Genomic DNA, 24,385 nt, shown 5'->3' with positions numbered 1-24,385 from the left:
CATATGCATATTTTCCATAAGTGATGGCATGAAGGAAATAATTATAAATGAAAGCATTGGGAAGAGAAGCCGGCAGGAACATGGGCTTTGGTTTGCTAGCACAGATGAAAACAAACTACATTCATTTTTGGACCACACAACACAGTCATTTCTTTGTACTTGGAATTTACTGTCTTCCTCTGTGAAAAAGAATGGCAAAGGGGCAATAAAATAGAGTGGGTTCTTGTAGCCTCTCAGTTTCCTAAGTAGACTCATATTAAGTGGCAGGACACGGTCAATGTACATGGCTATGTGTGTTCTGGATTGAATTGTATGCAGGTGGTGCTGCATGTGGAGTGTTTGGGAGCTTTGGGGTGTGGAGCCTATCCTGAGTTAGTGAGTCATTTAGGGCCAACCTCCAGGTGTTGGAGTCCAGTTCCACCTCTGCTTATTCTGTTTCCTTGGTATGGATGCAACATACCAAAGTGGTCTCCTGCAAATGAGGCCACCTAGCCTTCCCTGCCAGCTGCCAGGTACTCTCAAACATTACAGAATGATCCTCCTTCAATAAGTCACATGGACACTTCCTTCCTTTAGTGAATCTTCTTAGCTCATATGAAGGTGGAAAAAAAAAACCAAACAAAACCAATGAATGATTCCATGAGAGTCTCATCATGGTTTCTGTCTGTTTAGAAGGCCTCACACTGTATCTGACCCAGAGTCCATGACCTACAGGTAAGAGTCTTTGTTTTTCAGGTGGGTCTGACCACACAAGTCATTCTCAGCACTGTGATCATCATCATTAACCATGACTGAAAGAAAGCCAGGGAAGAGAGTGGATCACACACAGTGTCTGCCATAGGTGAAGCCACACTGCCTCACACAAGAACCAGCCCTGCTCTCCTTTGGTTCATATCATGCCACCAGAACCAAAATAGGCATTTCAATGTGGTTTTATGCTCTGTGGTGGTAGTTCTACTGGTGGACTAGAGAAATTAAATTCCACTTTAAAACTACTACAATGATTCTTCATTCTCTTTATAGTGGGGATACTATACAATCTACAACTACTGATAATAACTATAATTAATTACTGAATTTCCACTGTACCGTCATTAGTGCCACAGGTCTTTTGCAGCATTGTTTCAGACCTTTCATTGATTGTAGAGGTAACGGAGCACCGAATGCCTAGCTTCCGCAATATGGCTACAACTTGAATGCAATCAAAACAAGAATGTTTAGTTCTGCTGAATTCATTTAAAAAAATAAGGAACTAACAACTGTTTTATGTTTAACATTCCATCTCATTACTGATTTGGGAGTACACTCATCTGATTCAAAATATCACCTTTGGAAAATCCTGGAAATCAGTGTTGACTCATTGGAGATATGACATGGTCGGTATAGGTGGGGTATCAATTCACATGGATGAGACAGTATCAACAGAAGGGCAGTGTGACTGTGTGAAGTGACCAGCATCCAAATCCCTCGAATAGCCATGTAAACACATTGAAAATGCAATTGCTCACTTCTGCATTCTTGACTCTTGACACTGTAGTTTCCTAAGAACTTACATTGCACCTAAAGAATCTAAATAAGCAAATGAAGGAAGAGCTCTGGTTTGCTGTGGATAGTGCTCTGTATACTGTGAATGTGTTGCTATGATTGGTTAATAAATAAAATGGTGATTGGCCAGTAGCTAGGCAGGAAGTATAGTATAGGCGGGAAGAGCAGAGAGGAGAATTCTGGGAAGAGGAAGGCTGAGTCAGGAGTCTCCAGCCAGACACAGAGGAAGCAAGATGTGAAGACAGAACTGAGAAAAGGTACCAAGCCATGTGTCTAAACATAAATAAGAATTATTGATTAGTTTAAATGTTAGAGCTAGTCAGTGGTAAGCCTGAGCTAATGGCCGAGGAGTTTTAATTAATATAAGCCTCTGTGTGTTTATTTGGGTCCAAGTGACTGCAGGACTGGCAGTTGAGAGAGGTTTGTCCTGAGCATGGGCCAGGTGGAACACAGGAAAACTTCAGCTACACTGGTAACAAGCACTAGTACCACAAAGGTGCTCTATGGTGCTTGGTCTCTCCAGAACCACCACCTGGATGGTGATACTTACAACCAGAGAGGCTGTTTGGATGACTTCTGTTAAGAGCATAAACATATGCTTGCTTCATTATTTATACAGCACAGCTTTTTAAAGTTCACAGACATATCTTGTATTACCTTCACAGAAAGGCACTAGAGAAGAAGACAATCAACATCTCCTACTTTGGACCTGAAGGCACTGTGCTAGTTAGCTACTAATGGCACTGTGCCTGAGTAGATGACAGAAAAAAAGAACAGGACAGATGTTCTACTTTTCAATCCCTACTACAAAAAGTCACCATTCCTCACAAAGGAGTGGAGTAAGGCAACAACGCTTGTTTAATTGTATGGCATTCCTCTGCCACTACTTCACATGGTCAGCTCCTCTCAGTGAGTCTTTCAGGCATTTTCTTATGGCCTAGACTGGCCAGTGATTGGAGATGAGATTAAATTCATGAGAACCATGAGCCCCCTTCTAGAGTTCTAGATTAACCAACCTATGTTGTGTCCACATCACACTTTATGCACTGTTGAGTATCAAACCCAGAGACTCCTAAATGAAAACCTGCTACTCCAATGACACAGCAAAAGCACAAACCCAGTACACCATAGCTTTCTCTGTCTTTCACAGTTGTGAATGACTGTCACCTGATCCATGGATGCTACCTATGTTTTCTGATCACTGATACAGAAAGGGTACTGTTTGTGTTCTCTATAGGCAGGATTATTTCTGGGTATATGCTGGAAAGCTGAATGGATTCATGCAAAATGACAGCTCATGTCTCCATGGGGAGAAAATCTGAGCTAATTCTAAAAATGTCACTTTCATCCCAAATATCTGGGAACATGGTTGGCTCTTGTAGTCCCTAGCTATCTAGCTTGGTCACTCACATCCCTCTCCTAGTTGGCTGTCCTGTAGCAGCAGGGTATGCTGAGAAATGAATCCAGCATATATGGCTATGGTGAGCTCTGAACCAAGTAATGTAGGAAAGGCATGGCCTCAGAGCTCTTCATTGACAAAATTGGCATGTGTAATTGGAAAATCTCTTGGGAGAAAACACATAAAGATGTTTGTTGATACATGAAATCCCAACAAGAGTAAATGAGAGAACCACATACACAGGACCATGATAGGTCTCTTGGGATAGCTGCTGTTATCTTACCTAAATTTACAATCTTGTTGCCATTAGATTGCTTTGAAAAGAATGAGGAACCAATATGACCACATAGAGCCTGTGACAGCTTGACTTCACAGGTTTAAGCCAGACAGGCTCCTAGAGCTGAGAGTTGGAAGTAGACGTGGGCTCCCATCCCTAACCAAGAAGCTATCTGCAGCTGACAAGCTCTCACAAAGGAAAAAGTACTTTTCCCCAATGGTGTGTCAACCACACTCCAGGGCAGTCCCCATGCCCAACAGGAGATGGCCAACACAAAACAAACTCAATGGTGTTTTTCTAGATTTCTGTGTCTTACATTGTTTTGTTTGGCATTTTCTGTCTTACTGAGCTTTTCCTTGTATATTATAGTTTCTGATTCTGTGTTTATATGCGGGTGTGTGTGTATGTGTGTGTGTGTGTGTGTGTGTGTGTGTGTGTGTGTGTGTGCGTGCGTGCGTGTGTGTGTGTGTGTGTGTGTGGTGTGTGTATATGTGTGCTTTTTCCTTTTTTTTAAATTACTTTTATTGTTTTTCACCTGGCCTGTTTGCTTTCTAAAGAGAGAGGAGGCATGGAGTTATCAGGTGGGGAGGTGGGGAAGATCTGAAAAGAAATGGGAGAGGGGAATATGATGATTTCTTAAAATTTAAAAAAGATTTGTACATAAACAAGTAAATAGAAGTTGTGAACCAGACAAAGACAACAAGTATATGCAGAGTTCTTATCTACAGTGTGTCCAAAAATGTCATTCCAAGATACATACTGTATCTGTGCCTCCTTGACTGGACCTGCAATTCAGAGAAAAGACTCTTAGATCAGATCATACTGAGTTATGTTTGCACAGATTTCTGTTTTTTTTTCCTGTGACTTAGGACAGTTTGTAAACAGGACTGGGAAGAACAGCCAATTTGAAGATTCTATATTAGTCTGTTATGTGATTCTCTTACAAAACACCTGCAGCTAGTTACTGTGTGAAAAATATAAGTGAATTTTACACCTTTGCCTGTTTAGGCCACATCCGGCAAACTCACCCCTTTATTCTCTACTGAGGGTTTCCGTAAAGCTTCTTTGAAAGGTGGCAGAGAAATATTATAAGAATTGTGAGGTGAATCCCTCCAAGGAGTGTCTCTGTTGCTCAAGTATCTACTCTAACATCATGCTTTAAAGGTCTCACTGCCTCAATATCTCTTAACGGACACCAGAATCTTTTGCCACATCAATATTTGGGGAAACACATTCCAACTGTGTTAACCTTAGGAGACCCCAGCAGAAAGACAAGAAGACACTCACAGAAGAAACAGGAACTTTTCCTATGTAATATGCCTGTTGGCTTCTTATACATGTTTTAGTCTGAAGGGGAATCTTATGTGAGAAGAAAAGCTCCTGAAACCCACTGTGGTAACTGACATGGTTTACAATTTCCTCTCATGCTGTGTCGTATCATGGGTGACTTGTGTCCTTTTCCTATGTAAACACTCTAATACCTATAGTGTATGAACAGTTTTTTTATTGAGATCTGATGCCCATAAAAATAAAGTATCATGAAAGTAACCTTTCTATGTTAGGATATGGAAAGGCCATCTTACCGAAACCAACGATGGTTTTGACCCTTCTTCTGAGGCCTGAGGATGCTCCTCACACAAATCTAGGGGAACAGGATATAACGTTCAGCTCATGGTACCACCTGTTATATGTCAAGGGCTTTTACGTTGCTAGGGACAGTGACATGTGGACTTAGTCCCTATGCCTTGCCTCAGTGCACAGAATTAATAAACATGGCTGAAGGGCTGCACGACAGTTTTCCCTGCCAGGAAAAGTGAAAACAAGGCAAGACCTCAAGAGACATGAAGTAGAGACTTTTTGTTCTCCTACGTAAAGGGAATCTAACACACTGTGAAATAATCCATCTTGGATTAGGTTACACTTAAATAAATGTTATGTTAAATGACAGATTTCTATCACTTTATGACCATTTCAAGTCTTTCTAGATCTCTGCTAACCTCTTTCAGCTGCTACAGATCAACATAGACAGACTCTTCATTCATTTACTATGATCTTATTTTTTAAATTGCTTATTCGCCATTGCCTGTGTATATGCATATACAAAGTGTATGTACAGGAATACATACTATGTGACATCTGTCCAAGGGTCATAGGACAAGATTGTGGATTCTCTCTTTCTACCTTCATATGGATCTGAGAAATGACACTCAGGTACTAAGCACTGGAAGAAATATACATTTACCCTTTGAATCATATTGTCAGCCCTAGCATATAGAATTTTAATCTTCAAAATGTACACATTGTTCAAGAAAAATTCATACAGTATCAGGAACATGATGTAATGACACTAAATTTTTCACTCCTTGATACATAATCATACTTTACTGATAAGTGCAAGATACTGACATTATTACACTTGAAGAACCATTATAGATTGTTTTTTTTTTCCTGCTAGTTTTTCTTTACTGGGTCATCCTTTGTATTCATTCTATGAGGTGAATGTCCAGGTTCAGACTACCCAACTCACATTAAGGCAGAGAACACTGATCATCTGTCCCCTGGAATTCTACTTGCTTCCACAATTAAGAAATTTAGATAGAAGATAGATTCTTTTGTACGGTTGTTAATGTCCTCATAGCCTAAATATAAGTTAATGGTAACAGTTTGGAACCTCATACTTGGGGGCTATAATTCTGATTTCAACCTTGGCAGTTTCACCTGAGAACATCATGACCTTGAGTCTATTCATCATCACATCTCTTCAATTCCTGTGCATCATCATTAAAGAAGTAAACAATGTCCGTGTCTCTTTTCCTCCTGAGCAACTTAGTGAACCTAACTTATTGGTGTAAATGCTGAGAAAGGCTAGTTGTCAGCACAATGTACTGCCATAGACAGTGCATCCTCACATACTCCACAGAGTCACCAAAACCCTATAACAAATCCTCAAGCTATTGTTCTAGATAAATCCTGTTTTTCCTAAAAGTATTCATTTTAATTTCACACAGACATTTGTTGCACAGAGACAGCTAAAACTTTAAAAGTAATGCCTATGTTGTTCTGTGTTGGCCTAGATACATATTCAGATTCCATTTCTAAAGTATGGTCAGTATTGTTCTTTAAAATGTTCCAATTGCATGACTTCAGTTATTAGATCTTGAATGAATTGGCCAGAAAAGACTAGTAGGTTAACATTGTTTGTTTAAATGTCTAGTACTCTTAGACTTGGAAAATCCACCATCTTATATCTGCCTCAGAAATGTGGTCACATAATGGGAAAGTCTCTGTGCTTGAAAGCAAGTACTGTGTCAGCTAAGCTAGCCATTTACTGGTCTAGAAGAATGCAAAGACCCAGGAACTAATGATTCTGAATGAAAGATGGTCCTGTTACATAACAAATGAGGTCACGTGCTTTCTATGCCATTAGACATGCATAACAATCTTAAGTGTACACAGATGTCTGTGTTTTATATTTTCATTTTGTCTAACTTCCCCAGTATCCAAGCACATTCCCTACATCAGCTGTGCAGTCTCAGCAAAAAGAAGTACACAGGAAGTTACTAAAATACTTATTAATGAAAGGACAGGTAGGATAAAGACACAGGAAAGCAAGCAGACTTCAAATCAATTGCCAGGATTATGACAAACTATGTTAAACTCTTGATCAGATGTCATGGTCATTTCTTTGTTCCTGAAACATATTGTCGTGCTCTGAGAGAAGATGACAAAGTGGAAAAAATAAGAAAGCAGGTTCTTGTATTTTTGCCTAGAGTTCAGATTGTGTGACATGAAATGGTCAATCTATATAAAGCCTTAAACCATACCCTGTGTGTTCTGGTTTGATTAGGGAATGTCCTGCATAGTCTCATGAGTTTGAGCACTCTATCCTCAGCTTATGGTACTGCCTAAGAAAGGCTTCAGGAGATGGAGCATCCCTGGAGAAAGCAAGCCCCTGGGGAAAGACCTCTGTCTAACTTCTGTTTAGTCTCTGCTTCCTGAGTACATGTGTATGCAATTATGTACAGACGCAATGTGACCAGCCAGAGCCATACACCTGCTGAGACATTTTCCCTGCCAGAATGACCACCTTGTCATAATAGCCCAAATAAACCTTTCCTCCATTAAAATGCTTTTCTCAGTTATTTGGTCACAGAAAATAAGAAAAGCCACTAATCATTAATAGAATCTCATCATTGTTTCTGCCCATCTGGAAGTCCTTAAATTGACTTTCCTCTTTTGCCTCTCAAGCAGAAGGAACAACCTGACTGTTGATAGACCCTTTCACAGAGATCTGGCCAAGACTGCCAGGACCTACCATGATCTTCGAGATACTCGTTGGTCTCAGGAGACAACTCATTTTCAGTTTTGCCATCCTCCATGATGTCAATGTTTGGAACTATGTCTGTGGAGAGTGATTTACATAGTACTGTCAATAGTGGGTGAAGCCACATTGCCTCACCCGAGAACCCGCTCTGCTTCCCTTTGGTTCAGATCATTCAGGGAGAAGCACGACAGTCATTGAGATGCATTTTGAAGTTCTATCATTGCAGTTCTACTTTTGAATACTTCACACATTAAAAATACATGAGGCATTTTCCACCTTTTTAATAAGAGATGTAGACTGGGGTTTGAATCAGAAATATCCTGTTTAGGTTCAGCTATTTGGATATCTGGTACCCAGTTTGGGGCACCAGTTGGGAAGATTGTAGATCCTTTAGGAGCTAGCCTTGCTGAGTGAATTGTATTACTGGAGGTAGGGTTTGAAGCCTCATAGCCTCACCCTAATTCCAGTTCATTCTCTCTCCTTCCTATTTGTAGTTTTTTGAACATGTGACTTCTCAGCCTACAAATATAAATATAACTTATTCAATCCATCTGTTGTTACTTGTATGTATATGATTTCAGGGTTGACCACTTGTTATTGAATAAGCAACTGGGGCTTCGTCTCTGAAGAAGACTATATCTCCTGCTCTCAGTATTCCTTAGTTGTCTATATTTCTTTTTCTGTGAGTGGGGCTCCATGAGATCCCCCACTTCCATGTTAGCATGTCTATTGGTGTTGTACTTCCAGTCTTGTTTAGGTAGCCATACTGTTAGGTAGCATGGATGAAGCTTCCCTGCCATTTCTAGGAGACAACCTCACAGCAGAGTTCCTGGTCTTCTGGCACTTACAACTTTTCTATGCCTTCTTTCTTAATGGCCCCTGAGCTTTAGGTGTGTTGCAGATGTATCAATTGGGGCTGGGTACCCTCTGGGGATTTTTCAAGTTGAGCTAAAGGCATTTTGCATTATAATACGGTCATTAGCCTACAGAGGCCAGGAAGTGGAAAGTGGTGGTATGCTGAGAAATGTTTCTCATAGGCTCCTGTAATTGAAACCTTGGTCTCTGGTAGTTGATACTGTTGGGAAAGTTGTAGCATGTTTAGGAAGTGGAGTATTGCTGGAGAAAATCCATTACCGTGGGCAGGCTTTGAGAATCTCTAGCCTCACCCAACTTCCAGTTTGCTGTTTCCTGTTTGCTGTTGAAAATGTGATCTCTCAGCCTACTGCTCCTGACAGTATGCCTGCCATGACTTTCACCCACCATGATTGATATTTACCCCTCAGGCAACGTAAGTCAACATAAACTCTTTCTTCTGTGTCTTTTGGTCATAGTGTATTATCGTAACAACAGAAAAGTAACTAGTACAATTATCATCACCAATGACTATTAATAACTCAAACCAATTACTGAATATCCACAGTACCGTCACTGGTGCCGCATGCCTTTTCCTTTACATGCACGGTCGATGTTTCAGATCTCACACTGAAGGTCTTGCTGTGCCTAAGCCCCAGCTTTTGCATCATAGATCGCACTGCAACGCATTCACAACAAAAAGAGGTCAGCTCAATTGCATTTAACAAATGCACAAATAAACAAATAAACAAACGACCCCCACCCCCAGGGAAAACTAACACCTGTCCTGTGTATAAACATTTGACCTCATTAGTGATTTCCAAGCATGAGTCAAAATGTTACTCTGAATGGAGGATCACAAACATAAGTGTCCACTTAACACAAGAATGGCATGGTCAGTAAGGTCTCAATTCATGTGAATGGCCCAGTATTAGCAGAGAAGCATAGTGACTCAGAGTGTGAGACAGCCAGCATCCAAATCATTTTACGATCCATGTAAACCTAGTGAAATTTATGCAGCTACTTATGACACCAATTCTTGGCACTATGACACTCCAACTGCCTAAGCACTTACATTAAACCTGATGAATCTAAAGCAGTAAGTAAACATGAAGCCTTACAGAATAGTACTAGGTCTAGAGAAGTGGTCTCTGGGGTTTACTGAATGCTAGAACAATCCACAAGACAGCAATGGGTGGATCCAGAGACAGCTCTAGAACAGTGGACAACAGCTATTTCTTTTCATTCTTTACCTACCCATGGTGTTTTACAGTCCATGAAGATTGTGTATCACATTGAGGTAGGGAAGCAGGTAAGGGGTTATCTTCATGCCACTGTGACATAATTGCCCTGACAGAAAAACCTCAAAACAGGGAAGGGAGTTCTACTTTTCAGTTCCTTTCTCCAAAAGAAGTGATATGAGAGAATTTGGTTAGTTCAAATGTGTCCATCTCGTCTACACTGTCTTTCTAATGATGAGACAACCATGCTGACCAGACACCACATAATGACTCAGACTCCAAGTCATTCTAACACTGATGTTACATTACAGTCGTGGTGGGGATAGGGAACACTTCCCTACAACTGACATACTCTAGATAAGATTCAAACTCAGTGAACAGGACAAGAAGTTAGGTGGCGTGGTGATTTAATGGATGTGTCTGCCCAAATCAGTTTCTAGGTGACGACTGCCCTTGGCACTATCTGTGGAGCCTGAAAAAGTCCAGAGAAGAGAAGGGCAGAACCTTCACTAGCTCTAAGTGCGCACCTCCCCTGCTCACGCTTCCTCAACCATGTCCAGTTTCTAAACTACAAACTCTACTATTCACAGTCCATCCCCGAGCAAGATACACAGTCCTATCTGCCCTTAACAAAAACAATCTGTAGCAGATATCTTCAACCTATAGAGGTACTCTCAGTCACAAGGCATTTAGAAATCCTGACATGAAATCAAATTGTTCGATAATGACTGTATATATCCATTGAGTGTAATGGCTCCCTATGCTCACATTTCTTGGCCAACATGGAAACAGAGCATCTGTGAGGGGAAGTTCCCTTCAAGTATAAATGTACCTATTCTTGAAAAGCAGTGTGGTTGCTGGGCAATGGAGGTGGTGTGTGCTTTTAATCCCAGCACTTTGGAGGCAGAGCAGGCAGATATCTCTGAGTTCAAGGCCAGCCTGGTCTACAGAGTGAGATCCAGGACAGGCAGCAAAACTACTCAGAGAAACCCTGTCTTGAAACAAAACAAAACAAAACAAAAAGCAAAAAAGAAGAGAAGTATGGTCAAAATAATGAGACTGTATTAATAACTTAGAAGGCTTAAGTTCTGATGGGTGGCTCTTTGGACTTATACTAATGCCTTCTACAATGCTGAAGCATTCACCTGGAATCAGCCATGTTCAAGTAAAACCCAATTATGACACATGTCCACCATGTTTTCCAATGTAGAGTCCCCCATTGTCAAAATCAATTTGAGAACAAGCAGATAAGCTTTAACTTTTTTGAGTTTTGTTGTGGTGGTAGCTGTTTTAATTTTTCAGACAGTGTCTCATGTTCACAATCTGGGCTGGCCAGGGAATGCCTCAGATTGATCACCATACACCTTACTCTACAGTACTAGAATTACAAGAATTACCCACTATCCAGGGTTTGCAGTGCTGAGGATCAAACCCAACACTTTCTGTATGATAGCCTAGTTTTCTGTAAGCTAAACAATCTGAGCCTACCTAGGCTTTGTATTTTAAACTTGTATCTCAAGCACAATACATAGATGCTATCTTCAGTTTTGACCAGTGAGACAGCTAAGAGTTCTCTGTCTATTGGAATTATTCTAGAAATGGAAAGCTAGGTTTCCTCCATAAATTCTACCCATTTCTTGACAGGGTCAGAGGCAGAGTTTATAGCTGGGAATGTGACCTATATACTTCATATCTGGGAACACATTTTGTCCTTGTATTCCCTAGCTTGCCCTCTTGCTCATGTGCCTCCCTGTCCTGGTACATTCTTCTTTAGTAAGGTTATTCTGAGAAATGAATTCATCATATGTATCTGTAATGAGTTTTAAATTAATTGATGTAGCAAAAGTGAGAACAACTGTTTAAGTTTTTCATTTAAATTGAAAATTTGTTGGAAAATCAAGATATTTTGGGGGGAAGCACACATAAAGATATTGCCAGACACACAAAATCCCAAGGTTAGTAAGGTAAATAAGAGAGAACTAAAGACACATAACCATGATGTGTCTCTTGGAATATCAGTAGTTGTTTGAAACTAAACCTGCCATTCTCATGGCTACCAGGTCTCTCTGAAAATAGCGGTGCAGTAAATATGCAATTCTTATCTACAGTGTGACTTTAAAAAAAAGTCATTCCAGAATACATACGGCATCGGCACTTCCTTGACTGGACCTGCAATTTAGAGAAAACACTCTTAGGTTCAGGTAATACTGAGTTCTGTTTGTCTTTGGTTCTTCTAGTGACTTGGGGAAGAGTGGCCAAGTGAAAGATTCTGTATTAATTTGTTGTGTGATACTGCTACAAAACACCTGAGGCTGGGTAATGTGTGAAAAAAATAAGTATTTTTCATACTCTTGATCATTTATCCCAGATCAGGCAAACATACCTCTTTGTCCCCTACAAATGTTTCCTGGAAGCTACACTGAAAAATGGCAGAGAACAATTAAGACAATCTGATACTGTGAGATGAATCCCTACTAAGGGGTGCCTCTGTGTCAGATTATTTACTTTAACTTCACACTTTAAAGATCTCAACACCTAATGTCCTTATAATGGACTTAAAAATCTTTTTCCACATCAATAATTAGGAAAATACATTCCAATTGCCTTAACCTTAGAAGTCCCCTGAAGAAAGGTAAGAGGACATTTAGAAAAGAAACTTTTCACAGGTAATGTGTATGGTGATATTTTATTTGTACTGAAATGTGATTTTATTTGTATGTTAATAAATAAAGTTGCCAGGGTGTCAGAGCTTTTAGCAAGCCATAGCAAAAGCCGGGTGGTAGTTCAAGCCTTTAATCCCAGCACTTAGTAGGCAGAGCCAGGAGGATCTCTGTGTGTTCAAGGATACATCCAGCATTGGAGACACATGCCTTTAATCTCAATACCAACCATAGAAGACCTGGAGGTCTGTACAGACAGGCAGTGACAAGGTGGTTATGTGGTTGGGTTTACAACCAATGAGAAGGCAGAACAGAAAGTCTTTATAAAGACAGACACACAGGAAGTAGGTCTCTTTTGGAGAGGAAGGACCACCGCGAGAGGGTAAGGTTTTTAGCTCTCAGCTCTGACCTCTTTGGCTTTCTTCTTTGCATTGGTTCTGTGTTTCTTATTGAATAAGACGGTTACTTCTACAAATGTGTGCCAACTTTTGAGTGAAAATCACTCAAGTTTTAATCTAGACAGAAAAACTTTTGCCAGAAGAAAGGTCCCCTAAAAATACATGTGGAAACTGGCACTGGCATTTTTTTACAATTTGACCAAAAACTGCTTTATCTAGTTCTACTTCCTCCTTTTACTTAGAAAATACTTGAATACCTATAGTGTAGGTAATCAGTTTTATCATCCCAATGTGATAAAAGAAAATATAAAGGAATCCTAAATCCAACCTTTTTGTTTTAGAAAAGGGAAAAGATATTTTACCTTAATTAGTGATGGATTTATCTTCTCTTTTGGGGGAGTCTTCATCTGGTCCTTGTCAGACATCACTAGGAGAACACAAAATAAACCTGAGATCATGGTACCACTTATTGTATCATAGGGGATCTTGGATTGATGTGGACAGAGTTCTATGGATTCAATCTAAACATTCAGGTTTAATGCACATAGTTAATTAATAAACATAATTGTGTTGATGCAAGAACATCCTGTTGACTAGGGAGAAAAAATCAAGACCTTGAGAAATGAGAAAGGTAAGTGTTGCCCTTCTATATAATGTGAATCTAAAGCAACCTGAAAATGTTTCATTGGGCAAACACTGAAATAAATGTTAAATGATGGGTTTCTAGCCAGGTGTAGTGGCCCATGCCTTTAATCCCAGCACCTGGGAAACAGAGGCAGATGGATCTCCAGGTTCAAGACCAGCCTGGTCTACAGAGTCAGTACTAGGACAGTCAGGACCACAAAGAACCCTGTCTCAAAAAAAACAAAAGAGAAAAAAAATAGATTTCTGCTTTCTCTTACTTCTTCAGAACATTTTGAAGTCAGGAGAACTGGCACTTCTTTCTAGATATCAGTGAAACCTCTTTTAACCCCATAGGCCAGCATCTATCTAGATGCATTAACCACATATGATTTTCAAAATCATTTTTATGTACTAAAATTGTGTGTGTGTGTGTGTGTGTGTGTGTGTGTGTGTGTGTGTGTGTGTGTGTGTGTATGTGTGTGTATGTGTGTGTATACCATGTCATGGGTGTGGGTTCAGAGGACAGCTTTGTGGAATTTCTTCTCTCTTCATGTAATCTGGGAATCAAACACCTTGGGTTTCTTTGTTTGTTTGTTTGTTTGTTTGTTTGTTTGTTTATCTATGAGTGCCTGTATGGATGTATGTGCACCACTTCCATGCCTGACAACATCACCTACTCCATGCCTTGGCCAAAATCCACCGTATCACTGCAACAGAAGCCAAAGTTGTTTTCTTCCATTGTGGTTCTGGTGTTTTATTATAGTAACAACAAAACAACTAATACAGAAAACAGTGCCAGAAAGATGGGTTATTGCTGTGACGGACCTGATCATGTTGCTTGGGGGAGGATTATGGAAATGTGGTGTTTTGACACAAAGATCCACTGAATGCTCAAAACTGAATAAGCTTGCATGTAGAAATTTGAAAAACAAGAATGGTGAAAGAAGGTAGACAAGCGAGTCTTGGCTTGTGGAGGGGGAGAGGGCAGCCACGTCTCTTGGGAACTGCTTGTGAGAAGTTTGGGTTAAGAATCTGTGAGGTGAAACCTTCTGTCATTTACCGGGACAATGGCTACTGGGTATCCAGGACTGGGAAATCAGATGACTAGGGGACCAGCATCACAGACACAAGCTCTTCTTAGAACTATTTCCTTCACATCCGCACACAGAAGCTCTGGCTCAGAGCGGGGCCAGGCCGCATCCCAAGCTGGCACCCAAACTTGGTGATGTGTCGGAGTCTCCTATGTGCTACTTGCTATGGTGGCAGAAAAGCTACAGGACTGAGGGGTCACGGAAAGAAGCTGAGGCTTGCCACCATGTGGAAGGGCCAGATTCCCTAGAGAGAGGCTAGGCAAGGCCATTGGTGGATGTCCAGGCTCGGTTACTAGGAGACCTCAGCATATTAGAGATGGCAGGATGTGGAAGGCAGTGTTTTTGGAGTTGAGCTGGCATGAGCCTCCAAGACAGGCCTGTACGCTGTGGGTGGCTGTCTGAGAGCTACAACTCTGCAAGCCTTTGAGTTTCCTGCCATCTTCCATGTCTCCACCTACATGATGCAGTGATCCACTTTAACAATAAGCCACAATAAACCCTTCCTCCATCAACCTGTTTCATGTCACTTATTTCATCATAGCAATGAGAAAAGGAGCTGAAACACGATGATTAGGGAATAGACCCTGGCTGATACTTCTGTCCACTGAAGGACCCTTGAGTGGACTTTCTTCCCCTGCCTTCCAAGCAGAAGGAATAACTTGATTGCTGCTAGATTGTTCATTGGATCTGACCAGGAATGCCTTTACCTATCACTAACAGGTTCAGCATTTGCAGATTGGTCTTTCTACCCAAGTCATTATCAATGTTGTCCTCATCCATTCCATTGAAATCTGGATGAAAGTCAGTAGAGGGATGGATCTGACCAGGAATGACCTACCACCACCAACATCATTGCTTTGAAGGCTGTTCTCCTTACCCAAGTCATCCTCATCACTATCATTGATACATGGAAGTCAGTGGAGAGGTGGATGTGGCCAGGAATACCATTACCTACTACTACCAAGAGCATCACTTTGAAGGTTGTTCTCCTTACCAAAGTCATCTTCATTCTTGTGCTCCTCCTTGTCATCGATGTCTGGAAGGAAAAGTGGAGAGAGTGAGTAATGACTCAAAGCTCAGTGACGGTAGTAGGTGAAGCCTTGCTACCTTACACAAGAACAAACTCAGCATTTCTTTGGTTTACATCACTCTCTGAGAACCACAATAGACATTCTACTCATGAGACAATGGAACACTTCACATATTAAAAATACTGCAAAATATGTTCATTCTTTTTACAGATGAGATACCATCTTATTTGCAGCTACTGTTAATAACAAACTAGGGACTTGAGAGATGGCTCAGTGGTTAAGAGCACTGCTCTTCCAGAGGACTAGGGTTTGATTCCCAGTACCAACACAGTGGTTCACAACAATGTGTAATTCCAATTCTTGGTGATCCAGTGCCCTCTCTGGCCTCCACTGGTACTAGGCAACATGTGTACCAACATACATGGCAGGTCAAATACATTCAAATTGCTTAAATCTAAAACACACACTTGAATTTTCACAGTACCGTCATAAGTGCTACAGGACTTTTCGACTTTTTGCAAGGTTTTTATTTGAGGTATGTCACTCTGTTCAGGAACCTTGCTACTTCTGAAACCCATTTTTTTCTGTGTAGCAGAAACTCGAATGCATCACAGCAAAAATAGGTTAGGTGAATCATAAAATGAAAGGAAAATTAGTCTTTGTTCTATGATAAACATTTGATCTCATTGCTGATTTGTAAGCACATTGTTTTAATTCAGAATGTCACTTCTGGAAGATCAAGGACATCAGTGAACATTTAAAGCACATCCAACAAGGTCAGTGTATGTAAGATCTCAATCCAGGTAGATGAGACAGTATTGACAGAAGAGCATTTGACTGAGTGTGCTGAATGGCCAGCATCCAAATTATCTTAAGAGCAATGTAAACAGAGTGAAATCTGTGCAGTTCCTCACTTCTCTGTTCTTGAACCGGACAGTACAACTTCCTAAGGACTCCCATTAAGCCTAAGGAATCTAAAAAAGTAAATGAATGTCGAACCCCAAAGAAAATCACTAGCACTAAAGAGGGAGCTCTGTGGGGTTTGCCAAAGGCCAGAAAAATCAGCAAGAGGCCACAGTCAGATTCAGAGATAGTGTATGTACACTGCCAGGTCAGGGGAAATGGTTGCTTCTTTTCTTTTTCTTTCTTTCCTCTTTCTTTCTCTTTATTTTTCTTTCTCTTTCTTTCTTTTTCTTTTTCTTTCTTTCTTTCTTTCTTTCTTTCTTTCTTTCTTTCTTTCTTTCTTTCTTTCGTTCTTTTGAAATATTAAATTTCCTTTTTATTTGCTTCACCACTTTTCATTCCTCACATAACATGATGTTTTACAATCCGTGTAAAATATATAAGATCACCAACAAGCCGGGCACTGGTAAGGGACCATCTCTACTTCCTGTTATTGTCTGAGGACATTGTAATAATCACTTTAAGATTACAGACCATGCCGGGCGGTGGTCGCCCACACCTTTAATGCCAGCACTAGGGAGGCAGAGCCAGGCAGATCTCTGTGAGTTCGAGGACAGCCTGGGCTACCAAAAGAGCTCTAGGAAAGGCACAAAGCTATGCAAAGAAATCCTGTCTCGAAAAACCAAAAAAAAAAAAAAAATGATTACAGACTGAATTATCTGACAGACCAAAGAAACTGAAACAAGGATCACTATTCTACTTTTCCAACACTGACTCAAGAAAATTTAAATAAATAAATAAATAAATAAATAAATAAATAAATAAATAAATGACCATTTCCTTTAGAAGAAGCAATATGAGGAACCAGGTTAGTTCAAATGACTAGTAATTTATCACTACAATGTTAGGCTTCTCTCAGTGCAAATTTATAATGATCAGACAACCACACTAGGAGAAGGCCCTCACCAGGAGTCTGACTCCAAGTCACTCTGAAACACTTGTCACGTGATGACTGAGAGAAAAGATTCCCTTCAGTCAACAAACCCCGCATAAGCCCTCAATCTTGACTGACAGGCTGGGACAAATCTGGATGCTTTGCCGAGTTAATGGACTGCATCTGTACATACCACTTTCTTCATAACTACTGCCCTCAGTGCTATCTGTATTGCCTGGACTAAAAATGCCTAAGACGAGGGCAATGGCTTTTCTAGCTCAAAGTATGTACTTAAACTTGCTTGCTCCTTTCTCAGAGTCCAGTTTCTGCTCTACAAAATTTTCTGTTCATACCGTACCCAAGAGCAAGATAGTCCCACATTCCCTTAACCAAAGCCCCCTTTACCTAATGCCTAATCACATAGATATGCCTCAGGGAACAAAAGGCATCTTAGAAATGATGACTTGTCAATGCTGGCTGCTTGGACCCACTGAGTACACGTGTTCCCCATGTTCTCCCTTACCAGCCAACATGGAGAACGACCATCAGTAAGGGCAAGTATTTTGTGGAGACACAGTCTAGATCCCCTGAAATATTTATGGTCAATAGAATGAGTGAAACCAGATTAGTAACTCAGTGTTGGGGACAGGAGAGATGGCTCAGAGGTTAAGAGCACTGGCTGCTCTTACAGAGGTTCTGAGATCAATTCCCAGCAACCACATGGTGGCTCACAACCATCTGTAATGAGGTCTGGTGGCCTCTTCTGGCCTGCAGGCATACTTGCACACAGAATACTATACATACAATCAATCAATCAATAAGTAAATAAAATAACTTAATGTTGACTGGGGTCTTAGTAGATAAGAGCTCTAAATGGCCTTACGATAGGGTGAGGGGAGATCTGGTAGTTACAGGGTGTGGTTTTCCCTTTTCCCAGATTGTGAGCCTCAACACTCTGTATCAGCATTGGTTCTTTCTATGTGCTTTTGACATCACCACAGTAATGAGAAAAGGATTCCCGCAGCAATGACCACCCTGGGCTATGCTTTAACATGTTACCTTAAACTCTACCTTATCATATGCATTCACAAAGGCTTTGGAAATCCAGAAATTTACACAGACTACAGAACCTCTTATCTGGTAATGACAGCAGAGGGGAGCCTCCAAATCTGGACCCACACGTTGGAGTCCCTCATTGTCCCTTTCACATAACAGCACTGGGTGTTTTCATTCACTCATCATTGTGTCTCTTTGAATCTGCACAGGGAATGCAGATCTTAATTGAAAATGGACACACATCTGTGCTGTTCCTGAGTGACTTAATGAACACAAGACACAGGACAGAAATGCTGAGGAAAGTTAGTTAGTGGCAAAATGCTCTGCCACAGACCTTACACGGTCCCACAGAAGGCCTACATCACGGTCTCTAAAGCGATTGTTCTTGCATATATCCTGCATAACATGACAGCAGTGTCCTCTCACACAGGGCTGGGTTGAACAGACAGAATCAAAAGTTTTAAAATAATTCCTATGTTTGCCTAAGCGCATAGTCAGTGTCCACTCCTAAGGAAGGTCAGTAATGGTCTCTACAACGTTCCAATTGCACAACCGTGGTGAATAGAGACTCTCTGAATGACATGAGCTGAGAATTCTGGGAGGAATAGCACTGTCTATGACAATGTCTTCTACTGTTAGGCCTAGAAAACGCACCATCTTACATTATTAATGTGGTGATATATTGTGAACCCTAATAAAGTTTACCTGGGGATCAGCGGACAGAGGCAGCCACTAAATTAGACATAGCTATCAGGCTGTGGTGGCACACGCCCTTAATCCTATCACTCAGGAGGCAGAGATCTGTCTGGATCTCTGTGAGTTCAAGGTCACGCTGGACTACACATGAGAGAAACAGAATCAGGCAGTGGTGACACACGCCTTTAATCCCAGGAAGCAATATGGCAGGACATAGAAAGGTACATAAGGTGTGAGGAAACAGGAACTTGCTCTCTTGAGGCTGAGGATTTCATAGAGGTAAGCTAGGGGCTGGCTGTTCTGCTTCTCTGATCTTTCAGCTTTCACTCCACTATCTGACTCTGGATGTTTTATTATAAGACCTTTTAAGATCAGTGTTACAAGTAATGCCTCACAAAGACGAGGGCTTCCCCCTTGAGCCACTGGCCTGTTTGTAGGAGCAGAAGAAGCCCTGAGGGAGTGAAGTCCTGAGCAAGTGTGTATTATTGACAAGGGCACAGCCCAGGGGAAATGGGCAAAGCCTTTCTCCCAGGTGGGCCAGGCTGGAAGTCGGCAAAGCCTTCTTCTTGTTCAAGTGCAAGTGTTTACTGGTGCCTGATCACTGTGTACAAAAGCCAGCAGCTGCATCTTCCTGGTCTGGAAGGTTAGGCCTGAGACTGCTTGCCTCTGGAGACTTCCTGCCAGCAAGCAGCCAGTCACTGACCCTGTGATGTACCTAACACACACACACCGAAATTTCAGGTTGCTAGAGTTAGTAGATGCCCTGCATCAGAGCTTACACCTCAACCCTACACTCTGACCCCGTCTTTCTGTACATGTGTCTGTGTGTCTGTCCTTTCTTCACTCCCTAACATCCAACTCTAGCCCAGTGTGTTGATGTGCCAATGCATGGCAAAATTGTTATGTTAGTGAGGAAGGCACCTGATCGCCTGAAAAACCCACCCTATCATGATGAATATAAACAGGGATAGCGACAACACCTTTGGGGGGGGGGGTAAAATTCTGCCCTTTCTACCAAAGTATAATTTTTGCATTTGCAGTCTCCACAAACTTTCTGTGAGATGTATATTCATTCTGTCTGAATGTCTGTCTGACTATGATGATCCTGAAGATACTTTTACTTTCACACAGACTCAGGTTTGGAAGACTTAGAGAAAGGTTTACAAATAACTCCACTACTGGCAATAGTGCCTGTTCTTAAAATAAGTCTAGCATTGTTCCCCAGAGTGTTCCAGTTGCCTAGGATCCATAGATCCTGCTTGAATGAAATGAACCCCAGAACAGAGGATGGATTAACATTATATATTAAGATTTCAAGTGTTGTAAGATAAAGAAAGGCCATCATCTTACATCATTAAGGCCTCGTACATATGAAGGTGATTCCCTTTAGATGTGGGCCAATTGATGGAAGCCTCAGGCTTACAAAGCAAACACTTTATCAAACGAGTTACCTCCTTGGCCCTCAAAAAGATATAGAAAGGGACATGGGAAAACTTACTGTTCAGAGACAGGCTGATCTTTATACAACAAGTAAGTCCTTCCATTCTATTTATTCACATGCCCCTAGACAATAATTTTTAAGATTTCAAAGATTTTTGTTTGTATGACATGTGTTCATCTGATTGACCTTGTCAACAATCAGTCCCTACTTTCATATGCATATTTTCCATAAGTGATGGCATGAAGGAAATAATTATAAATGAAAGCATTGGGAAGAGAAGGCGGCAGGAACATGGGCTTTGGTTTGCTAGCACAGATGAAAAGAAACTACATTCATTTTTGGACCACACAACACAGTCATTTCCTTGTACTTGGAATTTACTGTCTTCCTTTGTGGAAAAGGATGACAAAGGGGCAATAAAATAGAGTGGGTTCTTGTAGCCTCTCAGTTTCCTAAGTAGACTCATATTAAGTGGCAGGACACGGTCAATGTACATGGCTATGTGTGTTCTGGATTGAATTGTATGCAGGTGGTGCTGCATGTGGAGTGTTTGGGAGCTTTGGGGTGTGGAGCCTATCCTGAGTTAGTGAGTCATTTAGGGCCAACCTCCAGGTGTTGGAGTCCAGTTCCACCTCTGCTTATTCTGTTTCCTTGGTATGGATGCAACATACCAAAGTGGTCTCCTGCAAAGGAGGCCACCTAGGCTTCCCTGCCAGCTGCCAGGTACTCTCAAACATTACACAATGATCCCCCTTCAATAAGTCACATGGACATTTCCTTCCTTCAGTGAATCTTCTTAGCTCATATCATGGTGGAAAAAAAAAAACAAACAAAACCAATGAATGAATCCATGAGAGTCTCATCATGGTTTCTGTCTGTTTAGAAGGCCTCACACAGCATCTGACCCAGAGTCCATGACCTACAGGTAAGAGTCTTTGTTTTTCAGGTGGGTCTGACCACACAAGTCATTCTCAGCACTGTGATCATCATCATTAGCCATGACTGAAAGAAAGCCAGGGGAGAGAGTGGATCACACACAGTGTCTGCCATAGGTGAAGCTACACTGCCTCATACAAGAACCAGCCCTGCTTTCCTTTGGTTCATATCATGCCACCAGAACCAAAATAGGCATTTCAATGTGGTTTTATGCTCTGTGGTGGTAGTTCTACTGGTGGACTAGAGAAATTAATTTCCACTTTAATACTACTACAATGATTCTTCATTCTCTTTATAGTGGGGATACTATACAATCTACAACTACTGATAATAACTATAATTAATTACTGAATTTCCACTGTACCGTCATTAGTGCCACAGGTCTTTTGCAGCATTGTTTCAGACCTTTCATTGATTGTAGAGGTAACGGAGCACCGAATGCCTAGCTTCCGCAATATGGCTACAACTTGAATGCAATCAAAACAAGAATGTTTAGTTCTGCTGAATTCATTTAAAAAAATAAGGAACTAACAACTGTTTTATGTTTAACATTCCATCTCATTATTGATTTGGGAGTACACTCATCTGATTCAAAATATCACCTTTGGAAAATCCTGGAAATCAGTGTTGACTCATTGGAGATATGACATGGTCGGTATAGGTGGGGTATCAATTCACATGGATGAGACAGTATCAACAGAAGGACAGTGTGACTGTGTGAAGTGACCAGCATCCAAATCCCTCGAATAGCCATGTAAACACATTGAAAATGCAATTGCTCACTTCTGCATTCTTGACTCTTGACACTGTAGTTTCCTAAGAACTTACATTGCACCTAAAGAATCTAAATAAGCAAATGAAGGAAGAGCTCTGGTTTGCTGTGGATAGTGCTCTGTATACTGTGAATGTGTTGCTATGATTGGTTAATAAATAAAATGGTGATTGGCCAGTAGCTAGGCAGGAAGTATAGTATAGACGGGAAGAGCAGAGAAGAGAATTCTGGGAAGAGGAAGGCAGAGTCAGGAGTCTCCAGCCAGACACAGAGGAAGCAAGATGTGAAGACAGAACTGAGAAAAGGTACCAAGCCATGTGGCTAAACATAAATAAGAATTATTGATTAGTTTAAATGTTAGAGCTAGTCAGTGGTAAGCCTGAGCTAATGGCCAAGGAGTTTTAATTAATATAAGCCTCTATGTGTTTACTTGGGTCCAAGTGGCTGCAGGACTGGCAGTTGAGAGAGGTTTGTCCTGAGCATGGGCCAGGTGGAACACAGGAAAACTTCAGCTACACTGGTAACAAGCACTAGTACCACAAAGGTGCTCTATGGTGCTTGGTCTCTCCAGAACCACCACCTGGATGGTGATACTTACAACCAGAGAGGCTGTTTGGATGACTTCTGGAAAGAGCATAAACATATGCTTGCTTCATTATTTATACAGCACAGCTTTTTAAAGTTCACAGACATATCTCGTATTACCTTCACAGAAAGGCACTAGAGAAAAGAAAATCAACATCTCCTACTTTGGACCTGAAGGCACTGTGCTAGTTATCTACTAATGGCACTGTGCCTGAGTAGATGACAGAAAAAAAGAACAGGACAGATGTTCTACTTTTCCATCCCTACTACAAAAAGTCACCATTCCTCACAAAGGAGTGGAGTAAGGCAACAACGCTTGTTTAATTGTATGGCATTCCTCTGCCACTACTTCACATGGTCAGCTCCTCTCAGTGAGTCTTTCAGGCATTTTCTTATGGCCTAGACTGGCCAGTGATTGGAGATGAGATTAAATTCATGAGAACCATGAGCCCCCTTCTAGAGTACTAGATTAACCAACCTATGTTGTGTCCACATCACACTTTATGCACTGCTGAGTATCAAACCCAGAGACTCCTAAATGAAAACCTGCTACTCCAATGACACAGCAAAAGCACAAACCCAGTACACCATAGCTTTCTCTGTCTTTCACAGTTGTGAATGACTGTCACCTGATCCATGAACGCTACCTATGTTTTCTGATCACTGATACAGAAAGGGTCCTGTTTGTGTTCTCTATAGGCAGGATTATTTCTGGGTATATGCTGGAAAGCTGAATGGATTCATGCAAAATGACAGCTCATGTCTCCATGGGGAGAAAATCTGAGCTAATTCTAAAAATGTCACTTTCATCCCAAATATCTGGGAACATGGTTGGCTCTTGTAGTCCCTAGCTATCTAGCTTGGTCACTCACATCCCTCTCCTAGTTGGTTGTCCTGTAGCAGCAGGGTATGCTGAGAAATGAATCCAGCATATATGGCTATGGTGAGCTCTGAACCAAGTAATGTAGGAAAGGCATGGCCTCAGAGCTCTTCATTGACAAAATTGGCATGTGTAATTGGAAAATCTCTTGGGAGAAAACACATAAAGATGTTTGTTGATACATGAAATCCCAACAAGAGTAAATGAGAGAACCACATACACAGGACCATGATAGGTTTCTTGGGATATCTGTTGTTATCTTACCCAAATTTACAATCTTGTTGCCATTAGATTGCTTTGAAAAGAATGAGGAACCAATATGACCACATAGAGCCTGTGACAGCTTGACTTCACAGGTTTAAGCCAGACAGGCTCCTAGAGCTGAGAGTTGGAAGTAGACGTGGGCTCCCATCCCTAACCAAGAAGCTATCTGCAGCTGACAAGCTCTCACAAAGGAAAAAGTACTTTTCCCCAATGCTGTGTCAATCACACTCCAGGGCAGTCCCCATGCCCCACAGGAGATGGCCAACACAAAACAAACTCAATGGTGTTTTTCTAGATTTCTGTGTCTTACATTGTTTTGTTTGGCATTTTCTGTCTTACTGAGCTTTTCCTTGTATATTATAGTTTCTGATTCTGTGTTTATATGCGGGTGTGTGTGTATGTGTCTGTGTGTGTCTGTGTGTGTGTGTGTGTGTGTGTGTGTGTGCATGCGTGCGTGCATGCGTGCGTGTGTGTGT

The 24,385-nt window shown here is 41.2% G+C and overlaps 1 protein-coding gene across 1 annotated transcript in view; it reads right to left on the bottom strand.

Moving 5' to 3' along the window:
* LOC143274227 (uncharacterized) overlaps positions 1 to 24,385 on the bottom strand; it is a 134,750-nt gene that overhangs the window by 68,044 nt on the left and 42,321 nt on the right. Inside the window, exons 21-29 of the mRNA XM_076576037.1 lie at positions 21,773 to 21,874; positions 15,406 to 15,447; positions 13,059 to 13,123; positions 11,783 to 11,807; positions 8,969 to 9,076; positions 7,537 to 7,623; positions 4,805 to 4,863; positions 3,982 to 4,006; positions 1,090 to 1,191 (exon numbers count right to left, since the gene is read on the bottom strand). Of these exons, the coding sequence (XP_076432152.1) occupies positions 1,090 to 1,191; positions 3,982 to 4,006; positions 4,805 to 4,863; positions 7,537 to 7,623; positions 8,969 to 9,076; positions 11,783 to 11,807; positions 13,059 to 13,123; positions 15,406 to 15,447; positions 21,773 to 21,874 (615 nt within the window). The remainder of the gene's footprint in view (positions 1 to 1,089; positions 1,192 to 3,981; positions 4,007 to 4,804; positions 4,864 to 7,536; positions 7,624 to 8,968; positions 9,077 to 11,782; positions 11,808 to 13,058; positions 13,124 to 15,405; positions 15,448 to 21,772; positions 21,875 to 24,385) is intronic.

This window comes from Peromyscus maniculatus, chromosome 7 (genome assembly GCF_049852395.1).
Source record: "Peromyscus maniculatus bairdii isolate BWxNUB_F1_BW_parent chromosome 7, HU_Pman_BW_mat_3.1, whole genome shotgun sequence".
Classification (NCBI taxonomy): Eukaryota; Metazoa; Chordata; class Mammalia; order Rodentia; family Cricetidae; genus Peromyscus; species Peromyscus maniculatus.
This window is presented reverse-complemented; position numbering and strand designations above follow the sequence as displayed.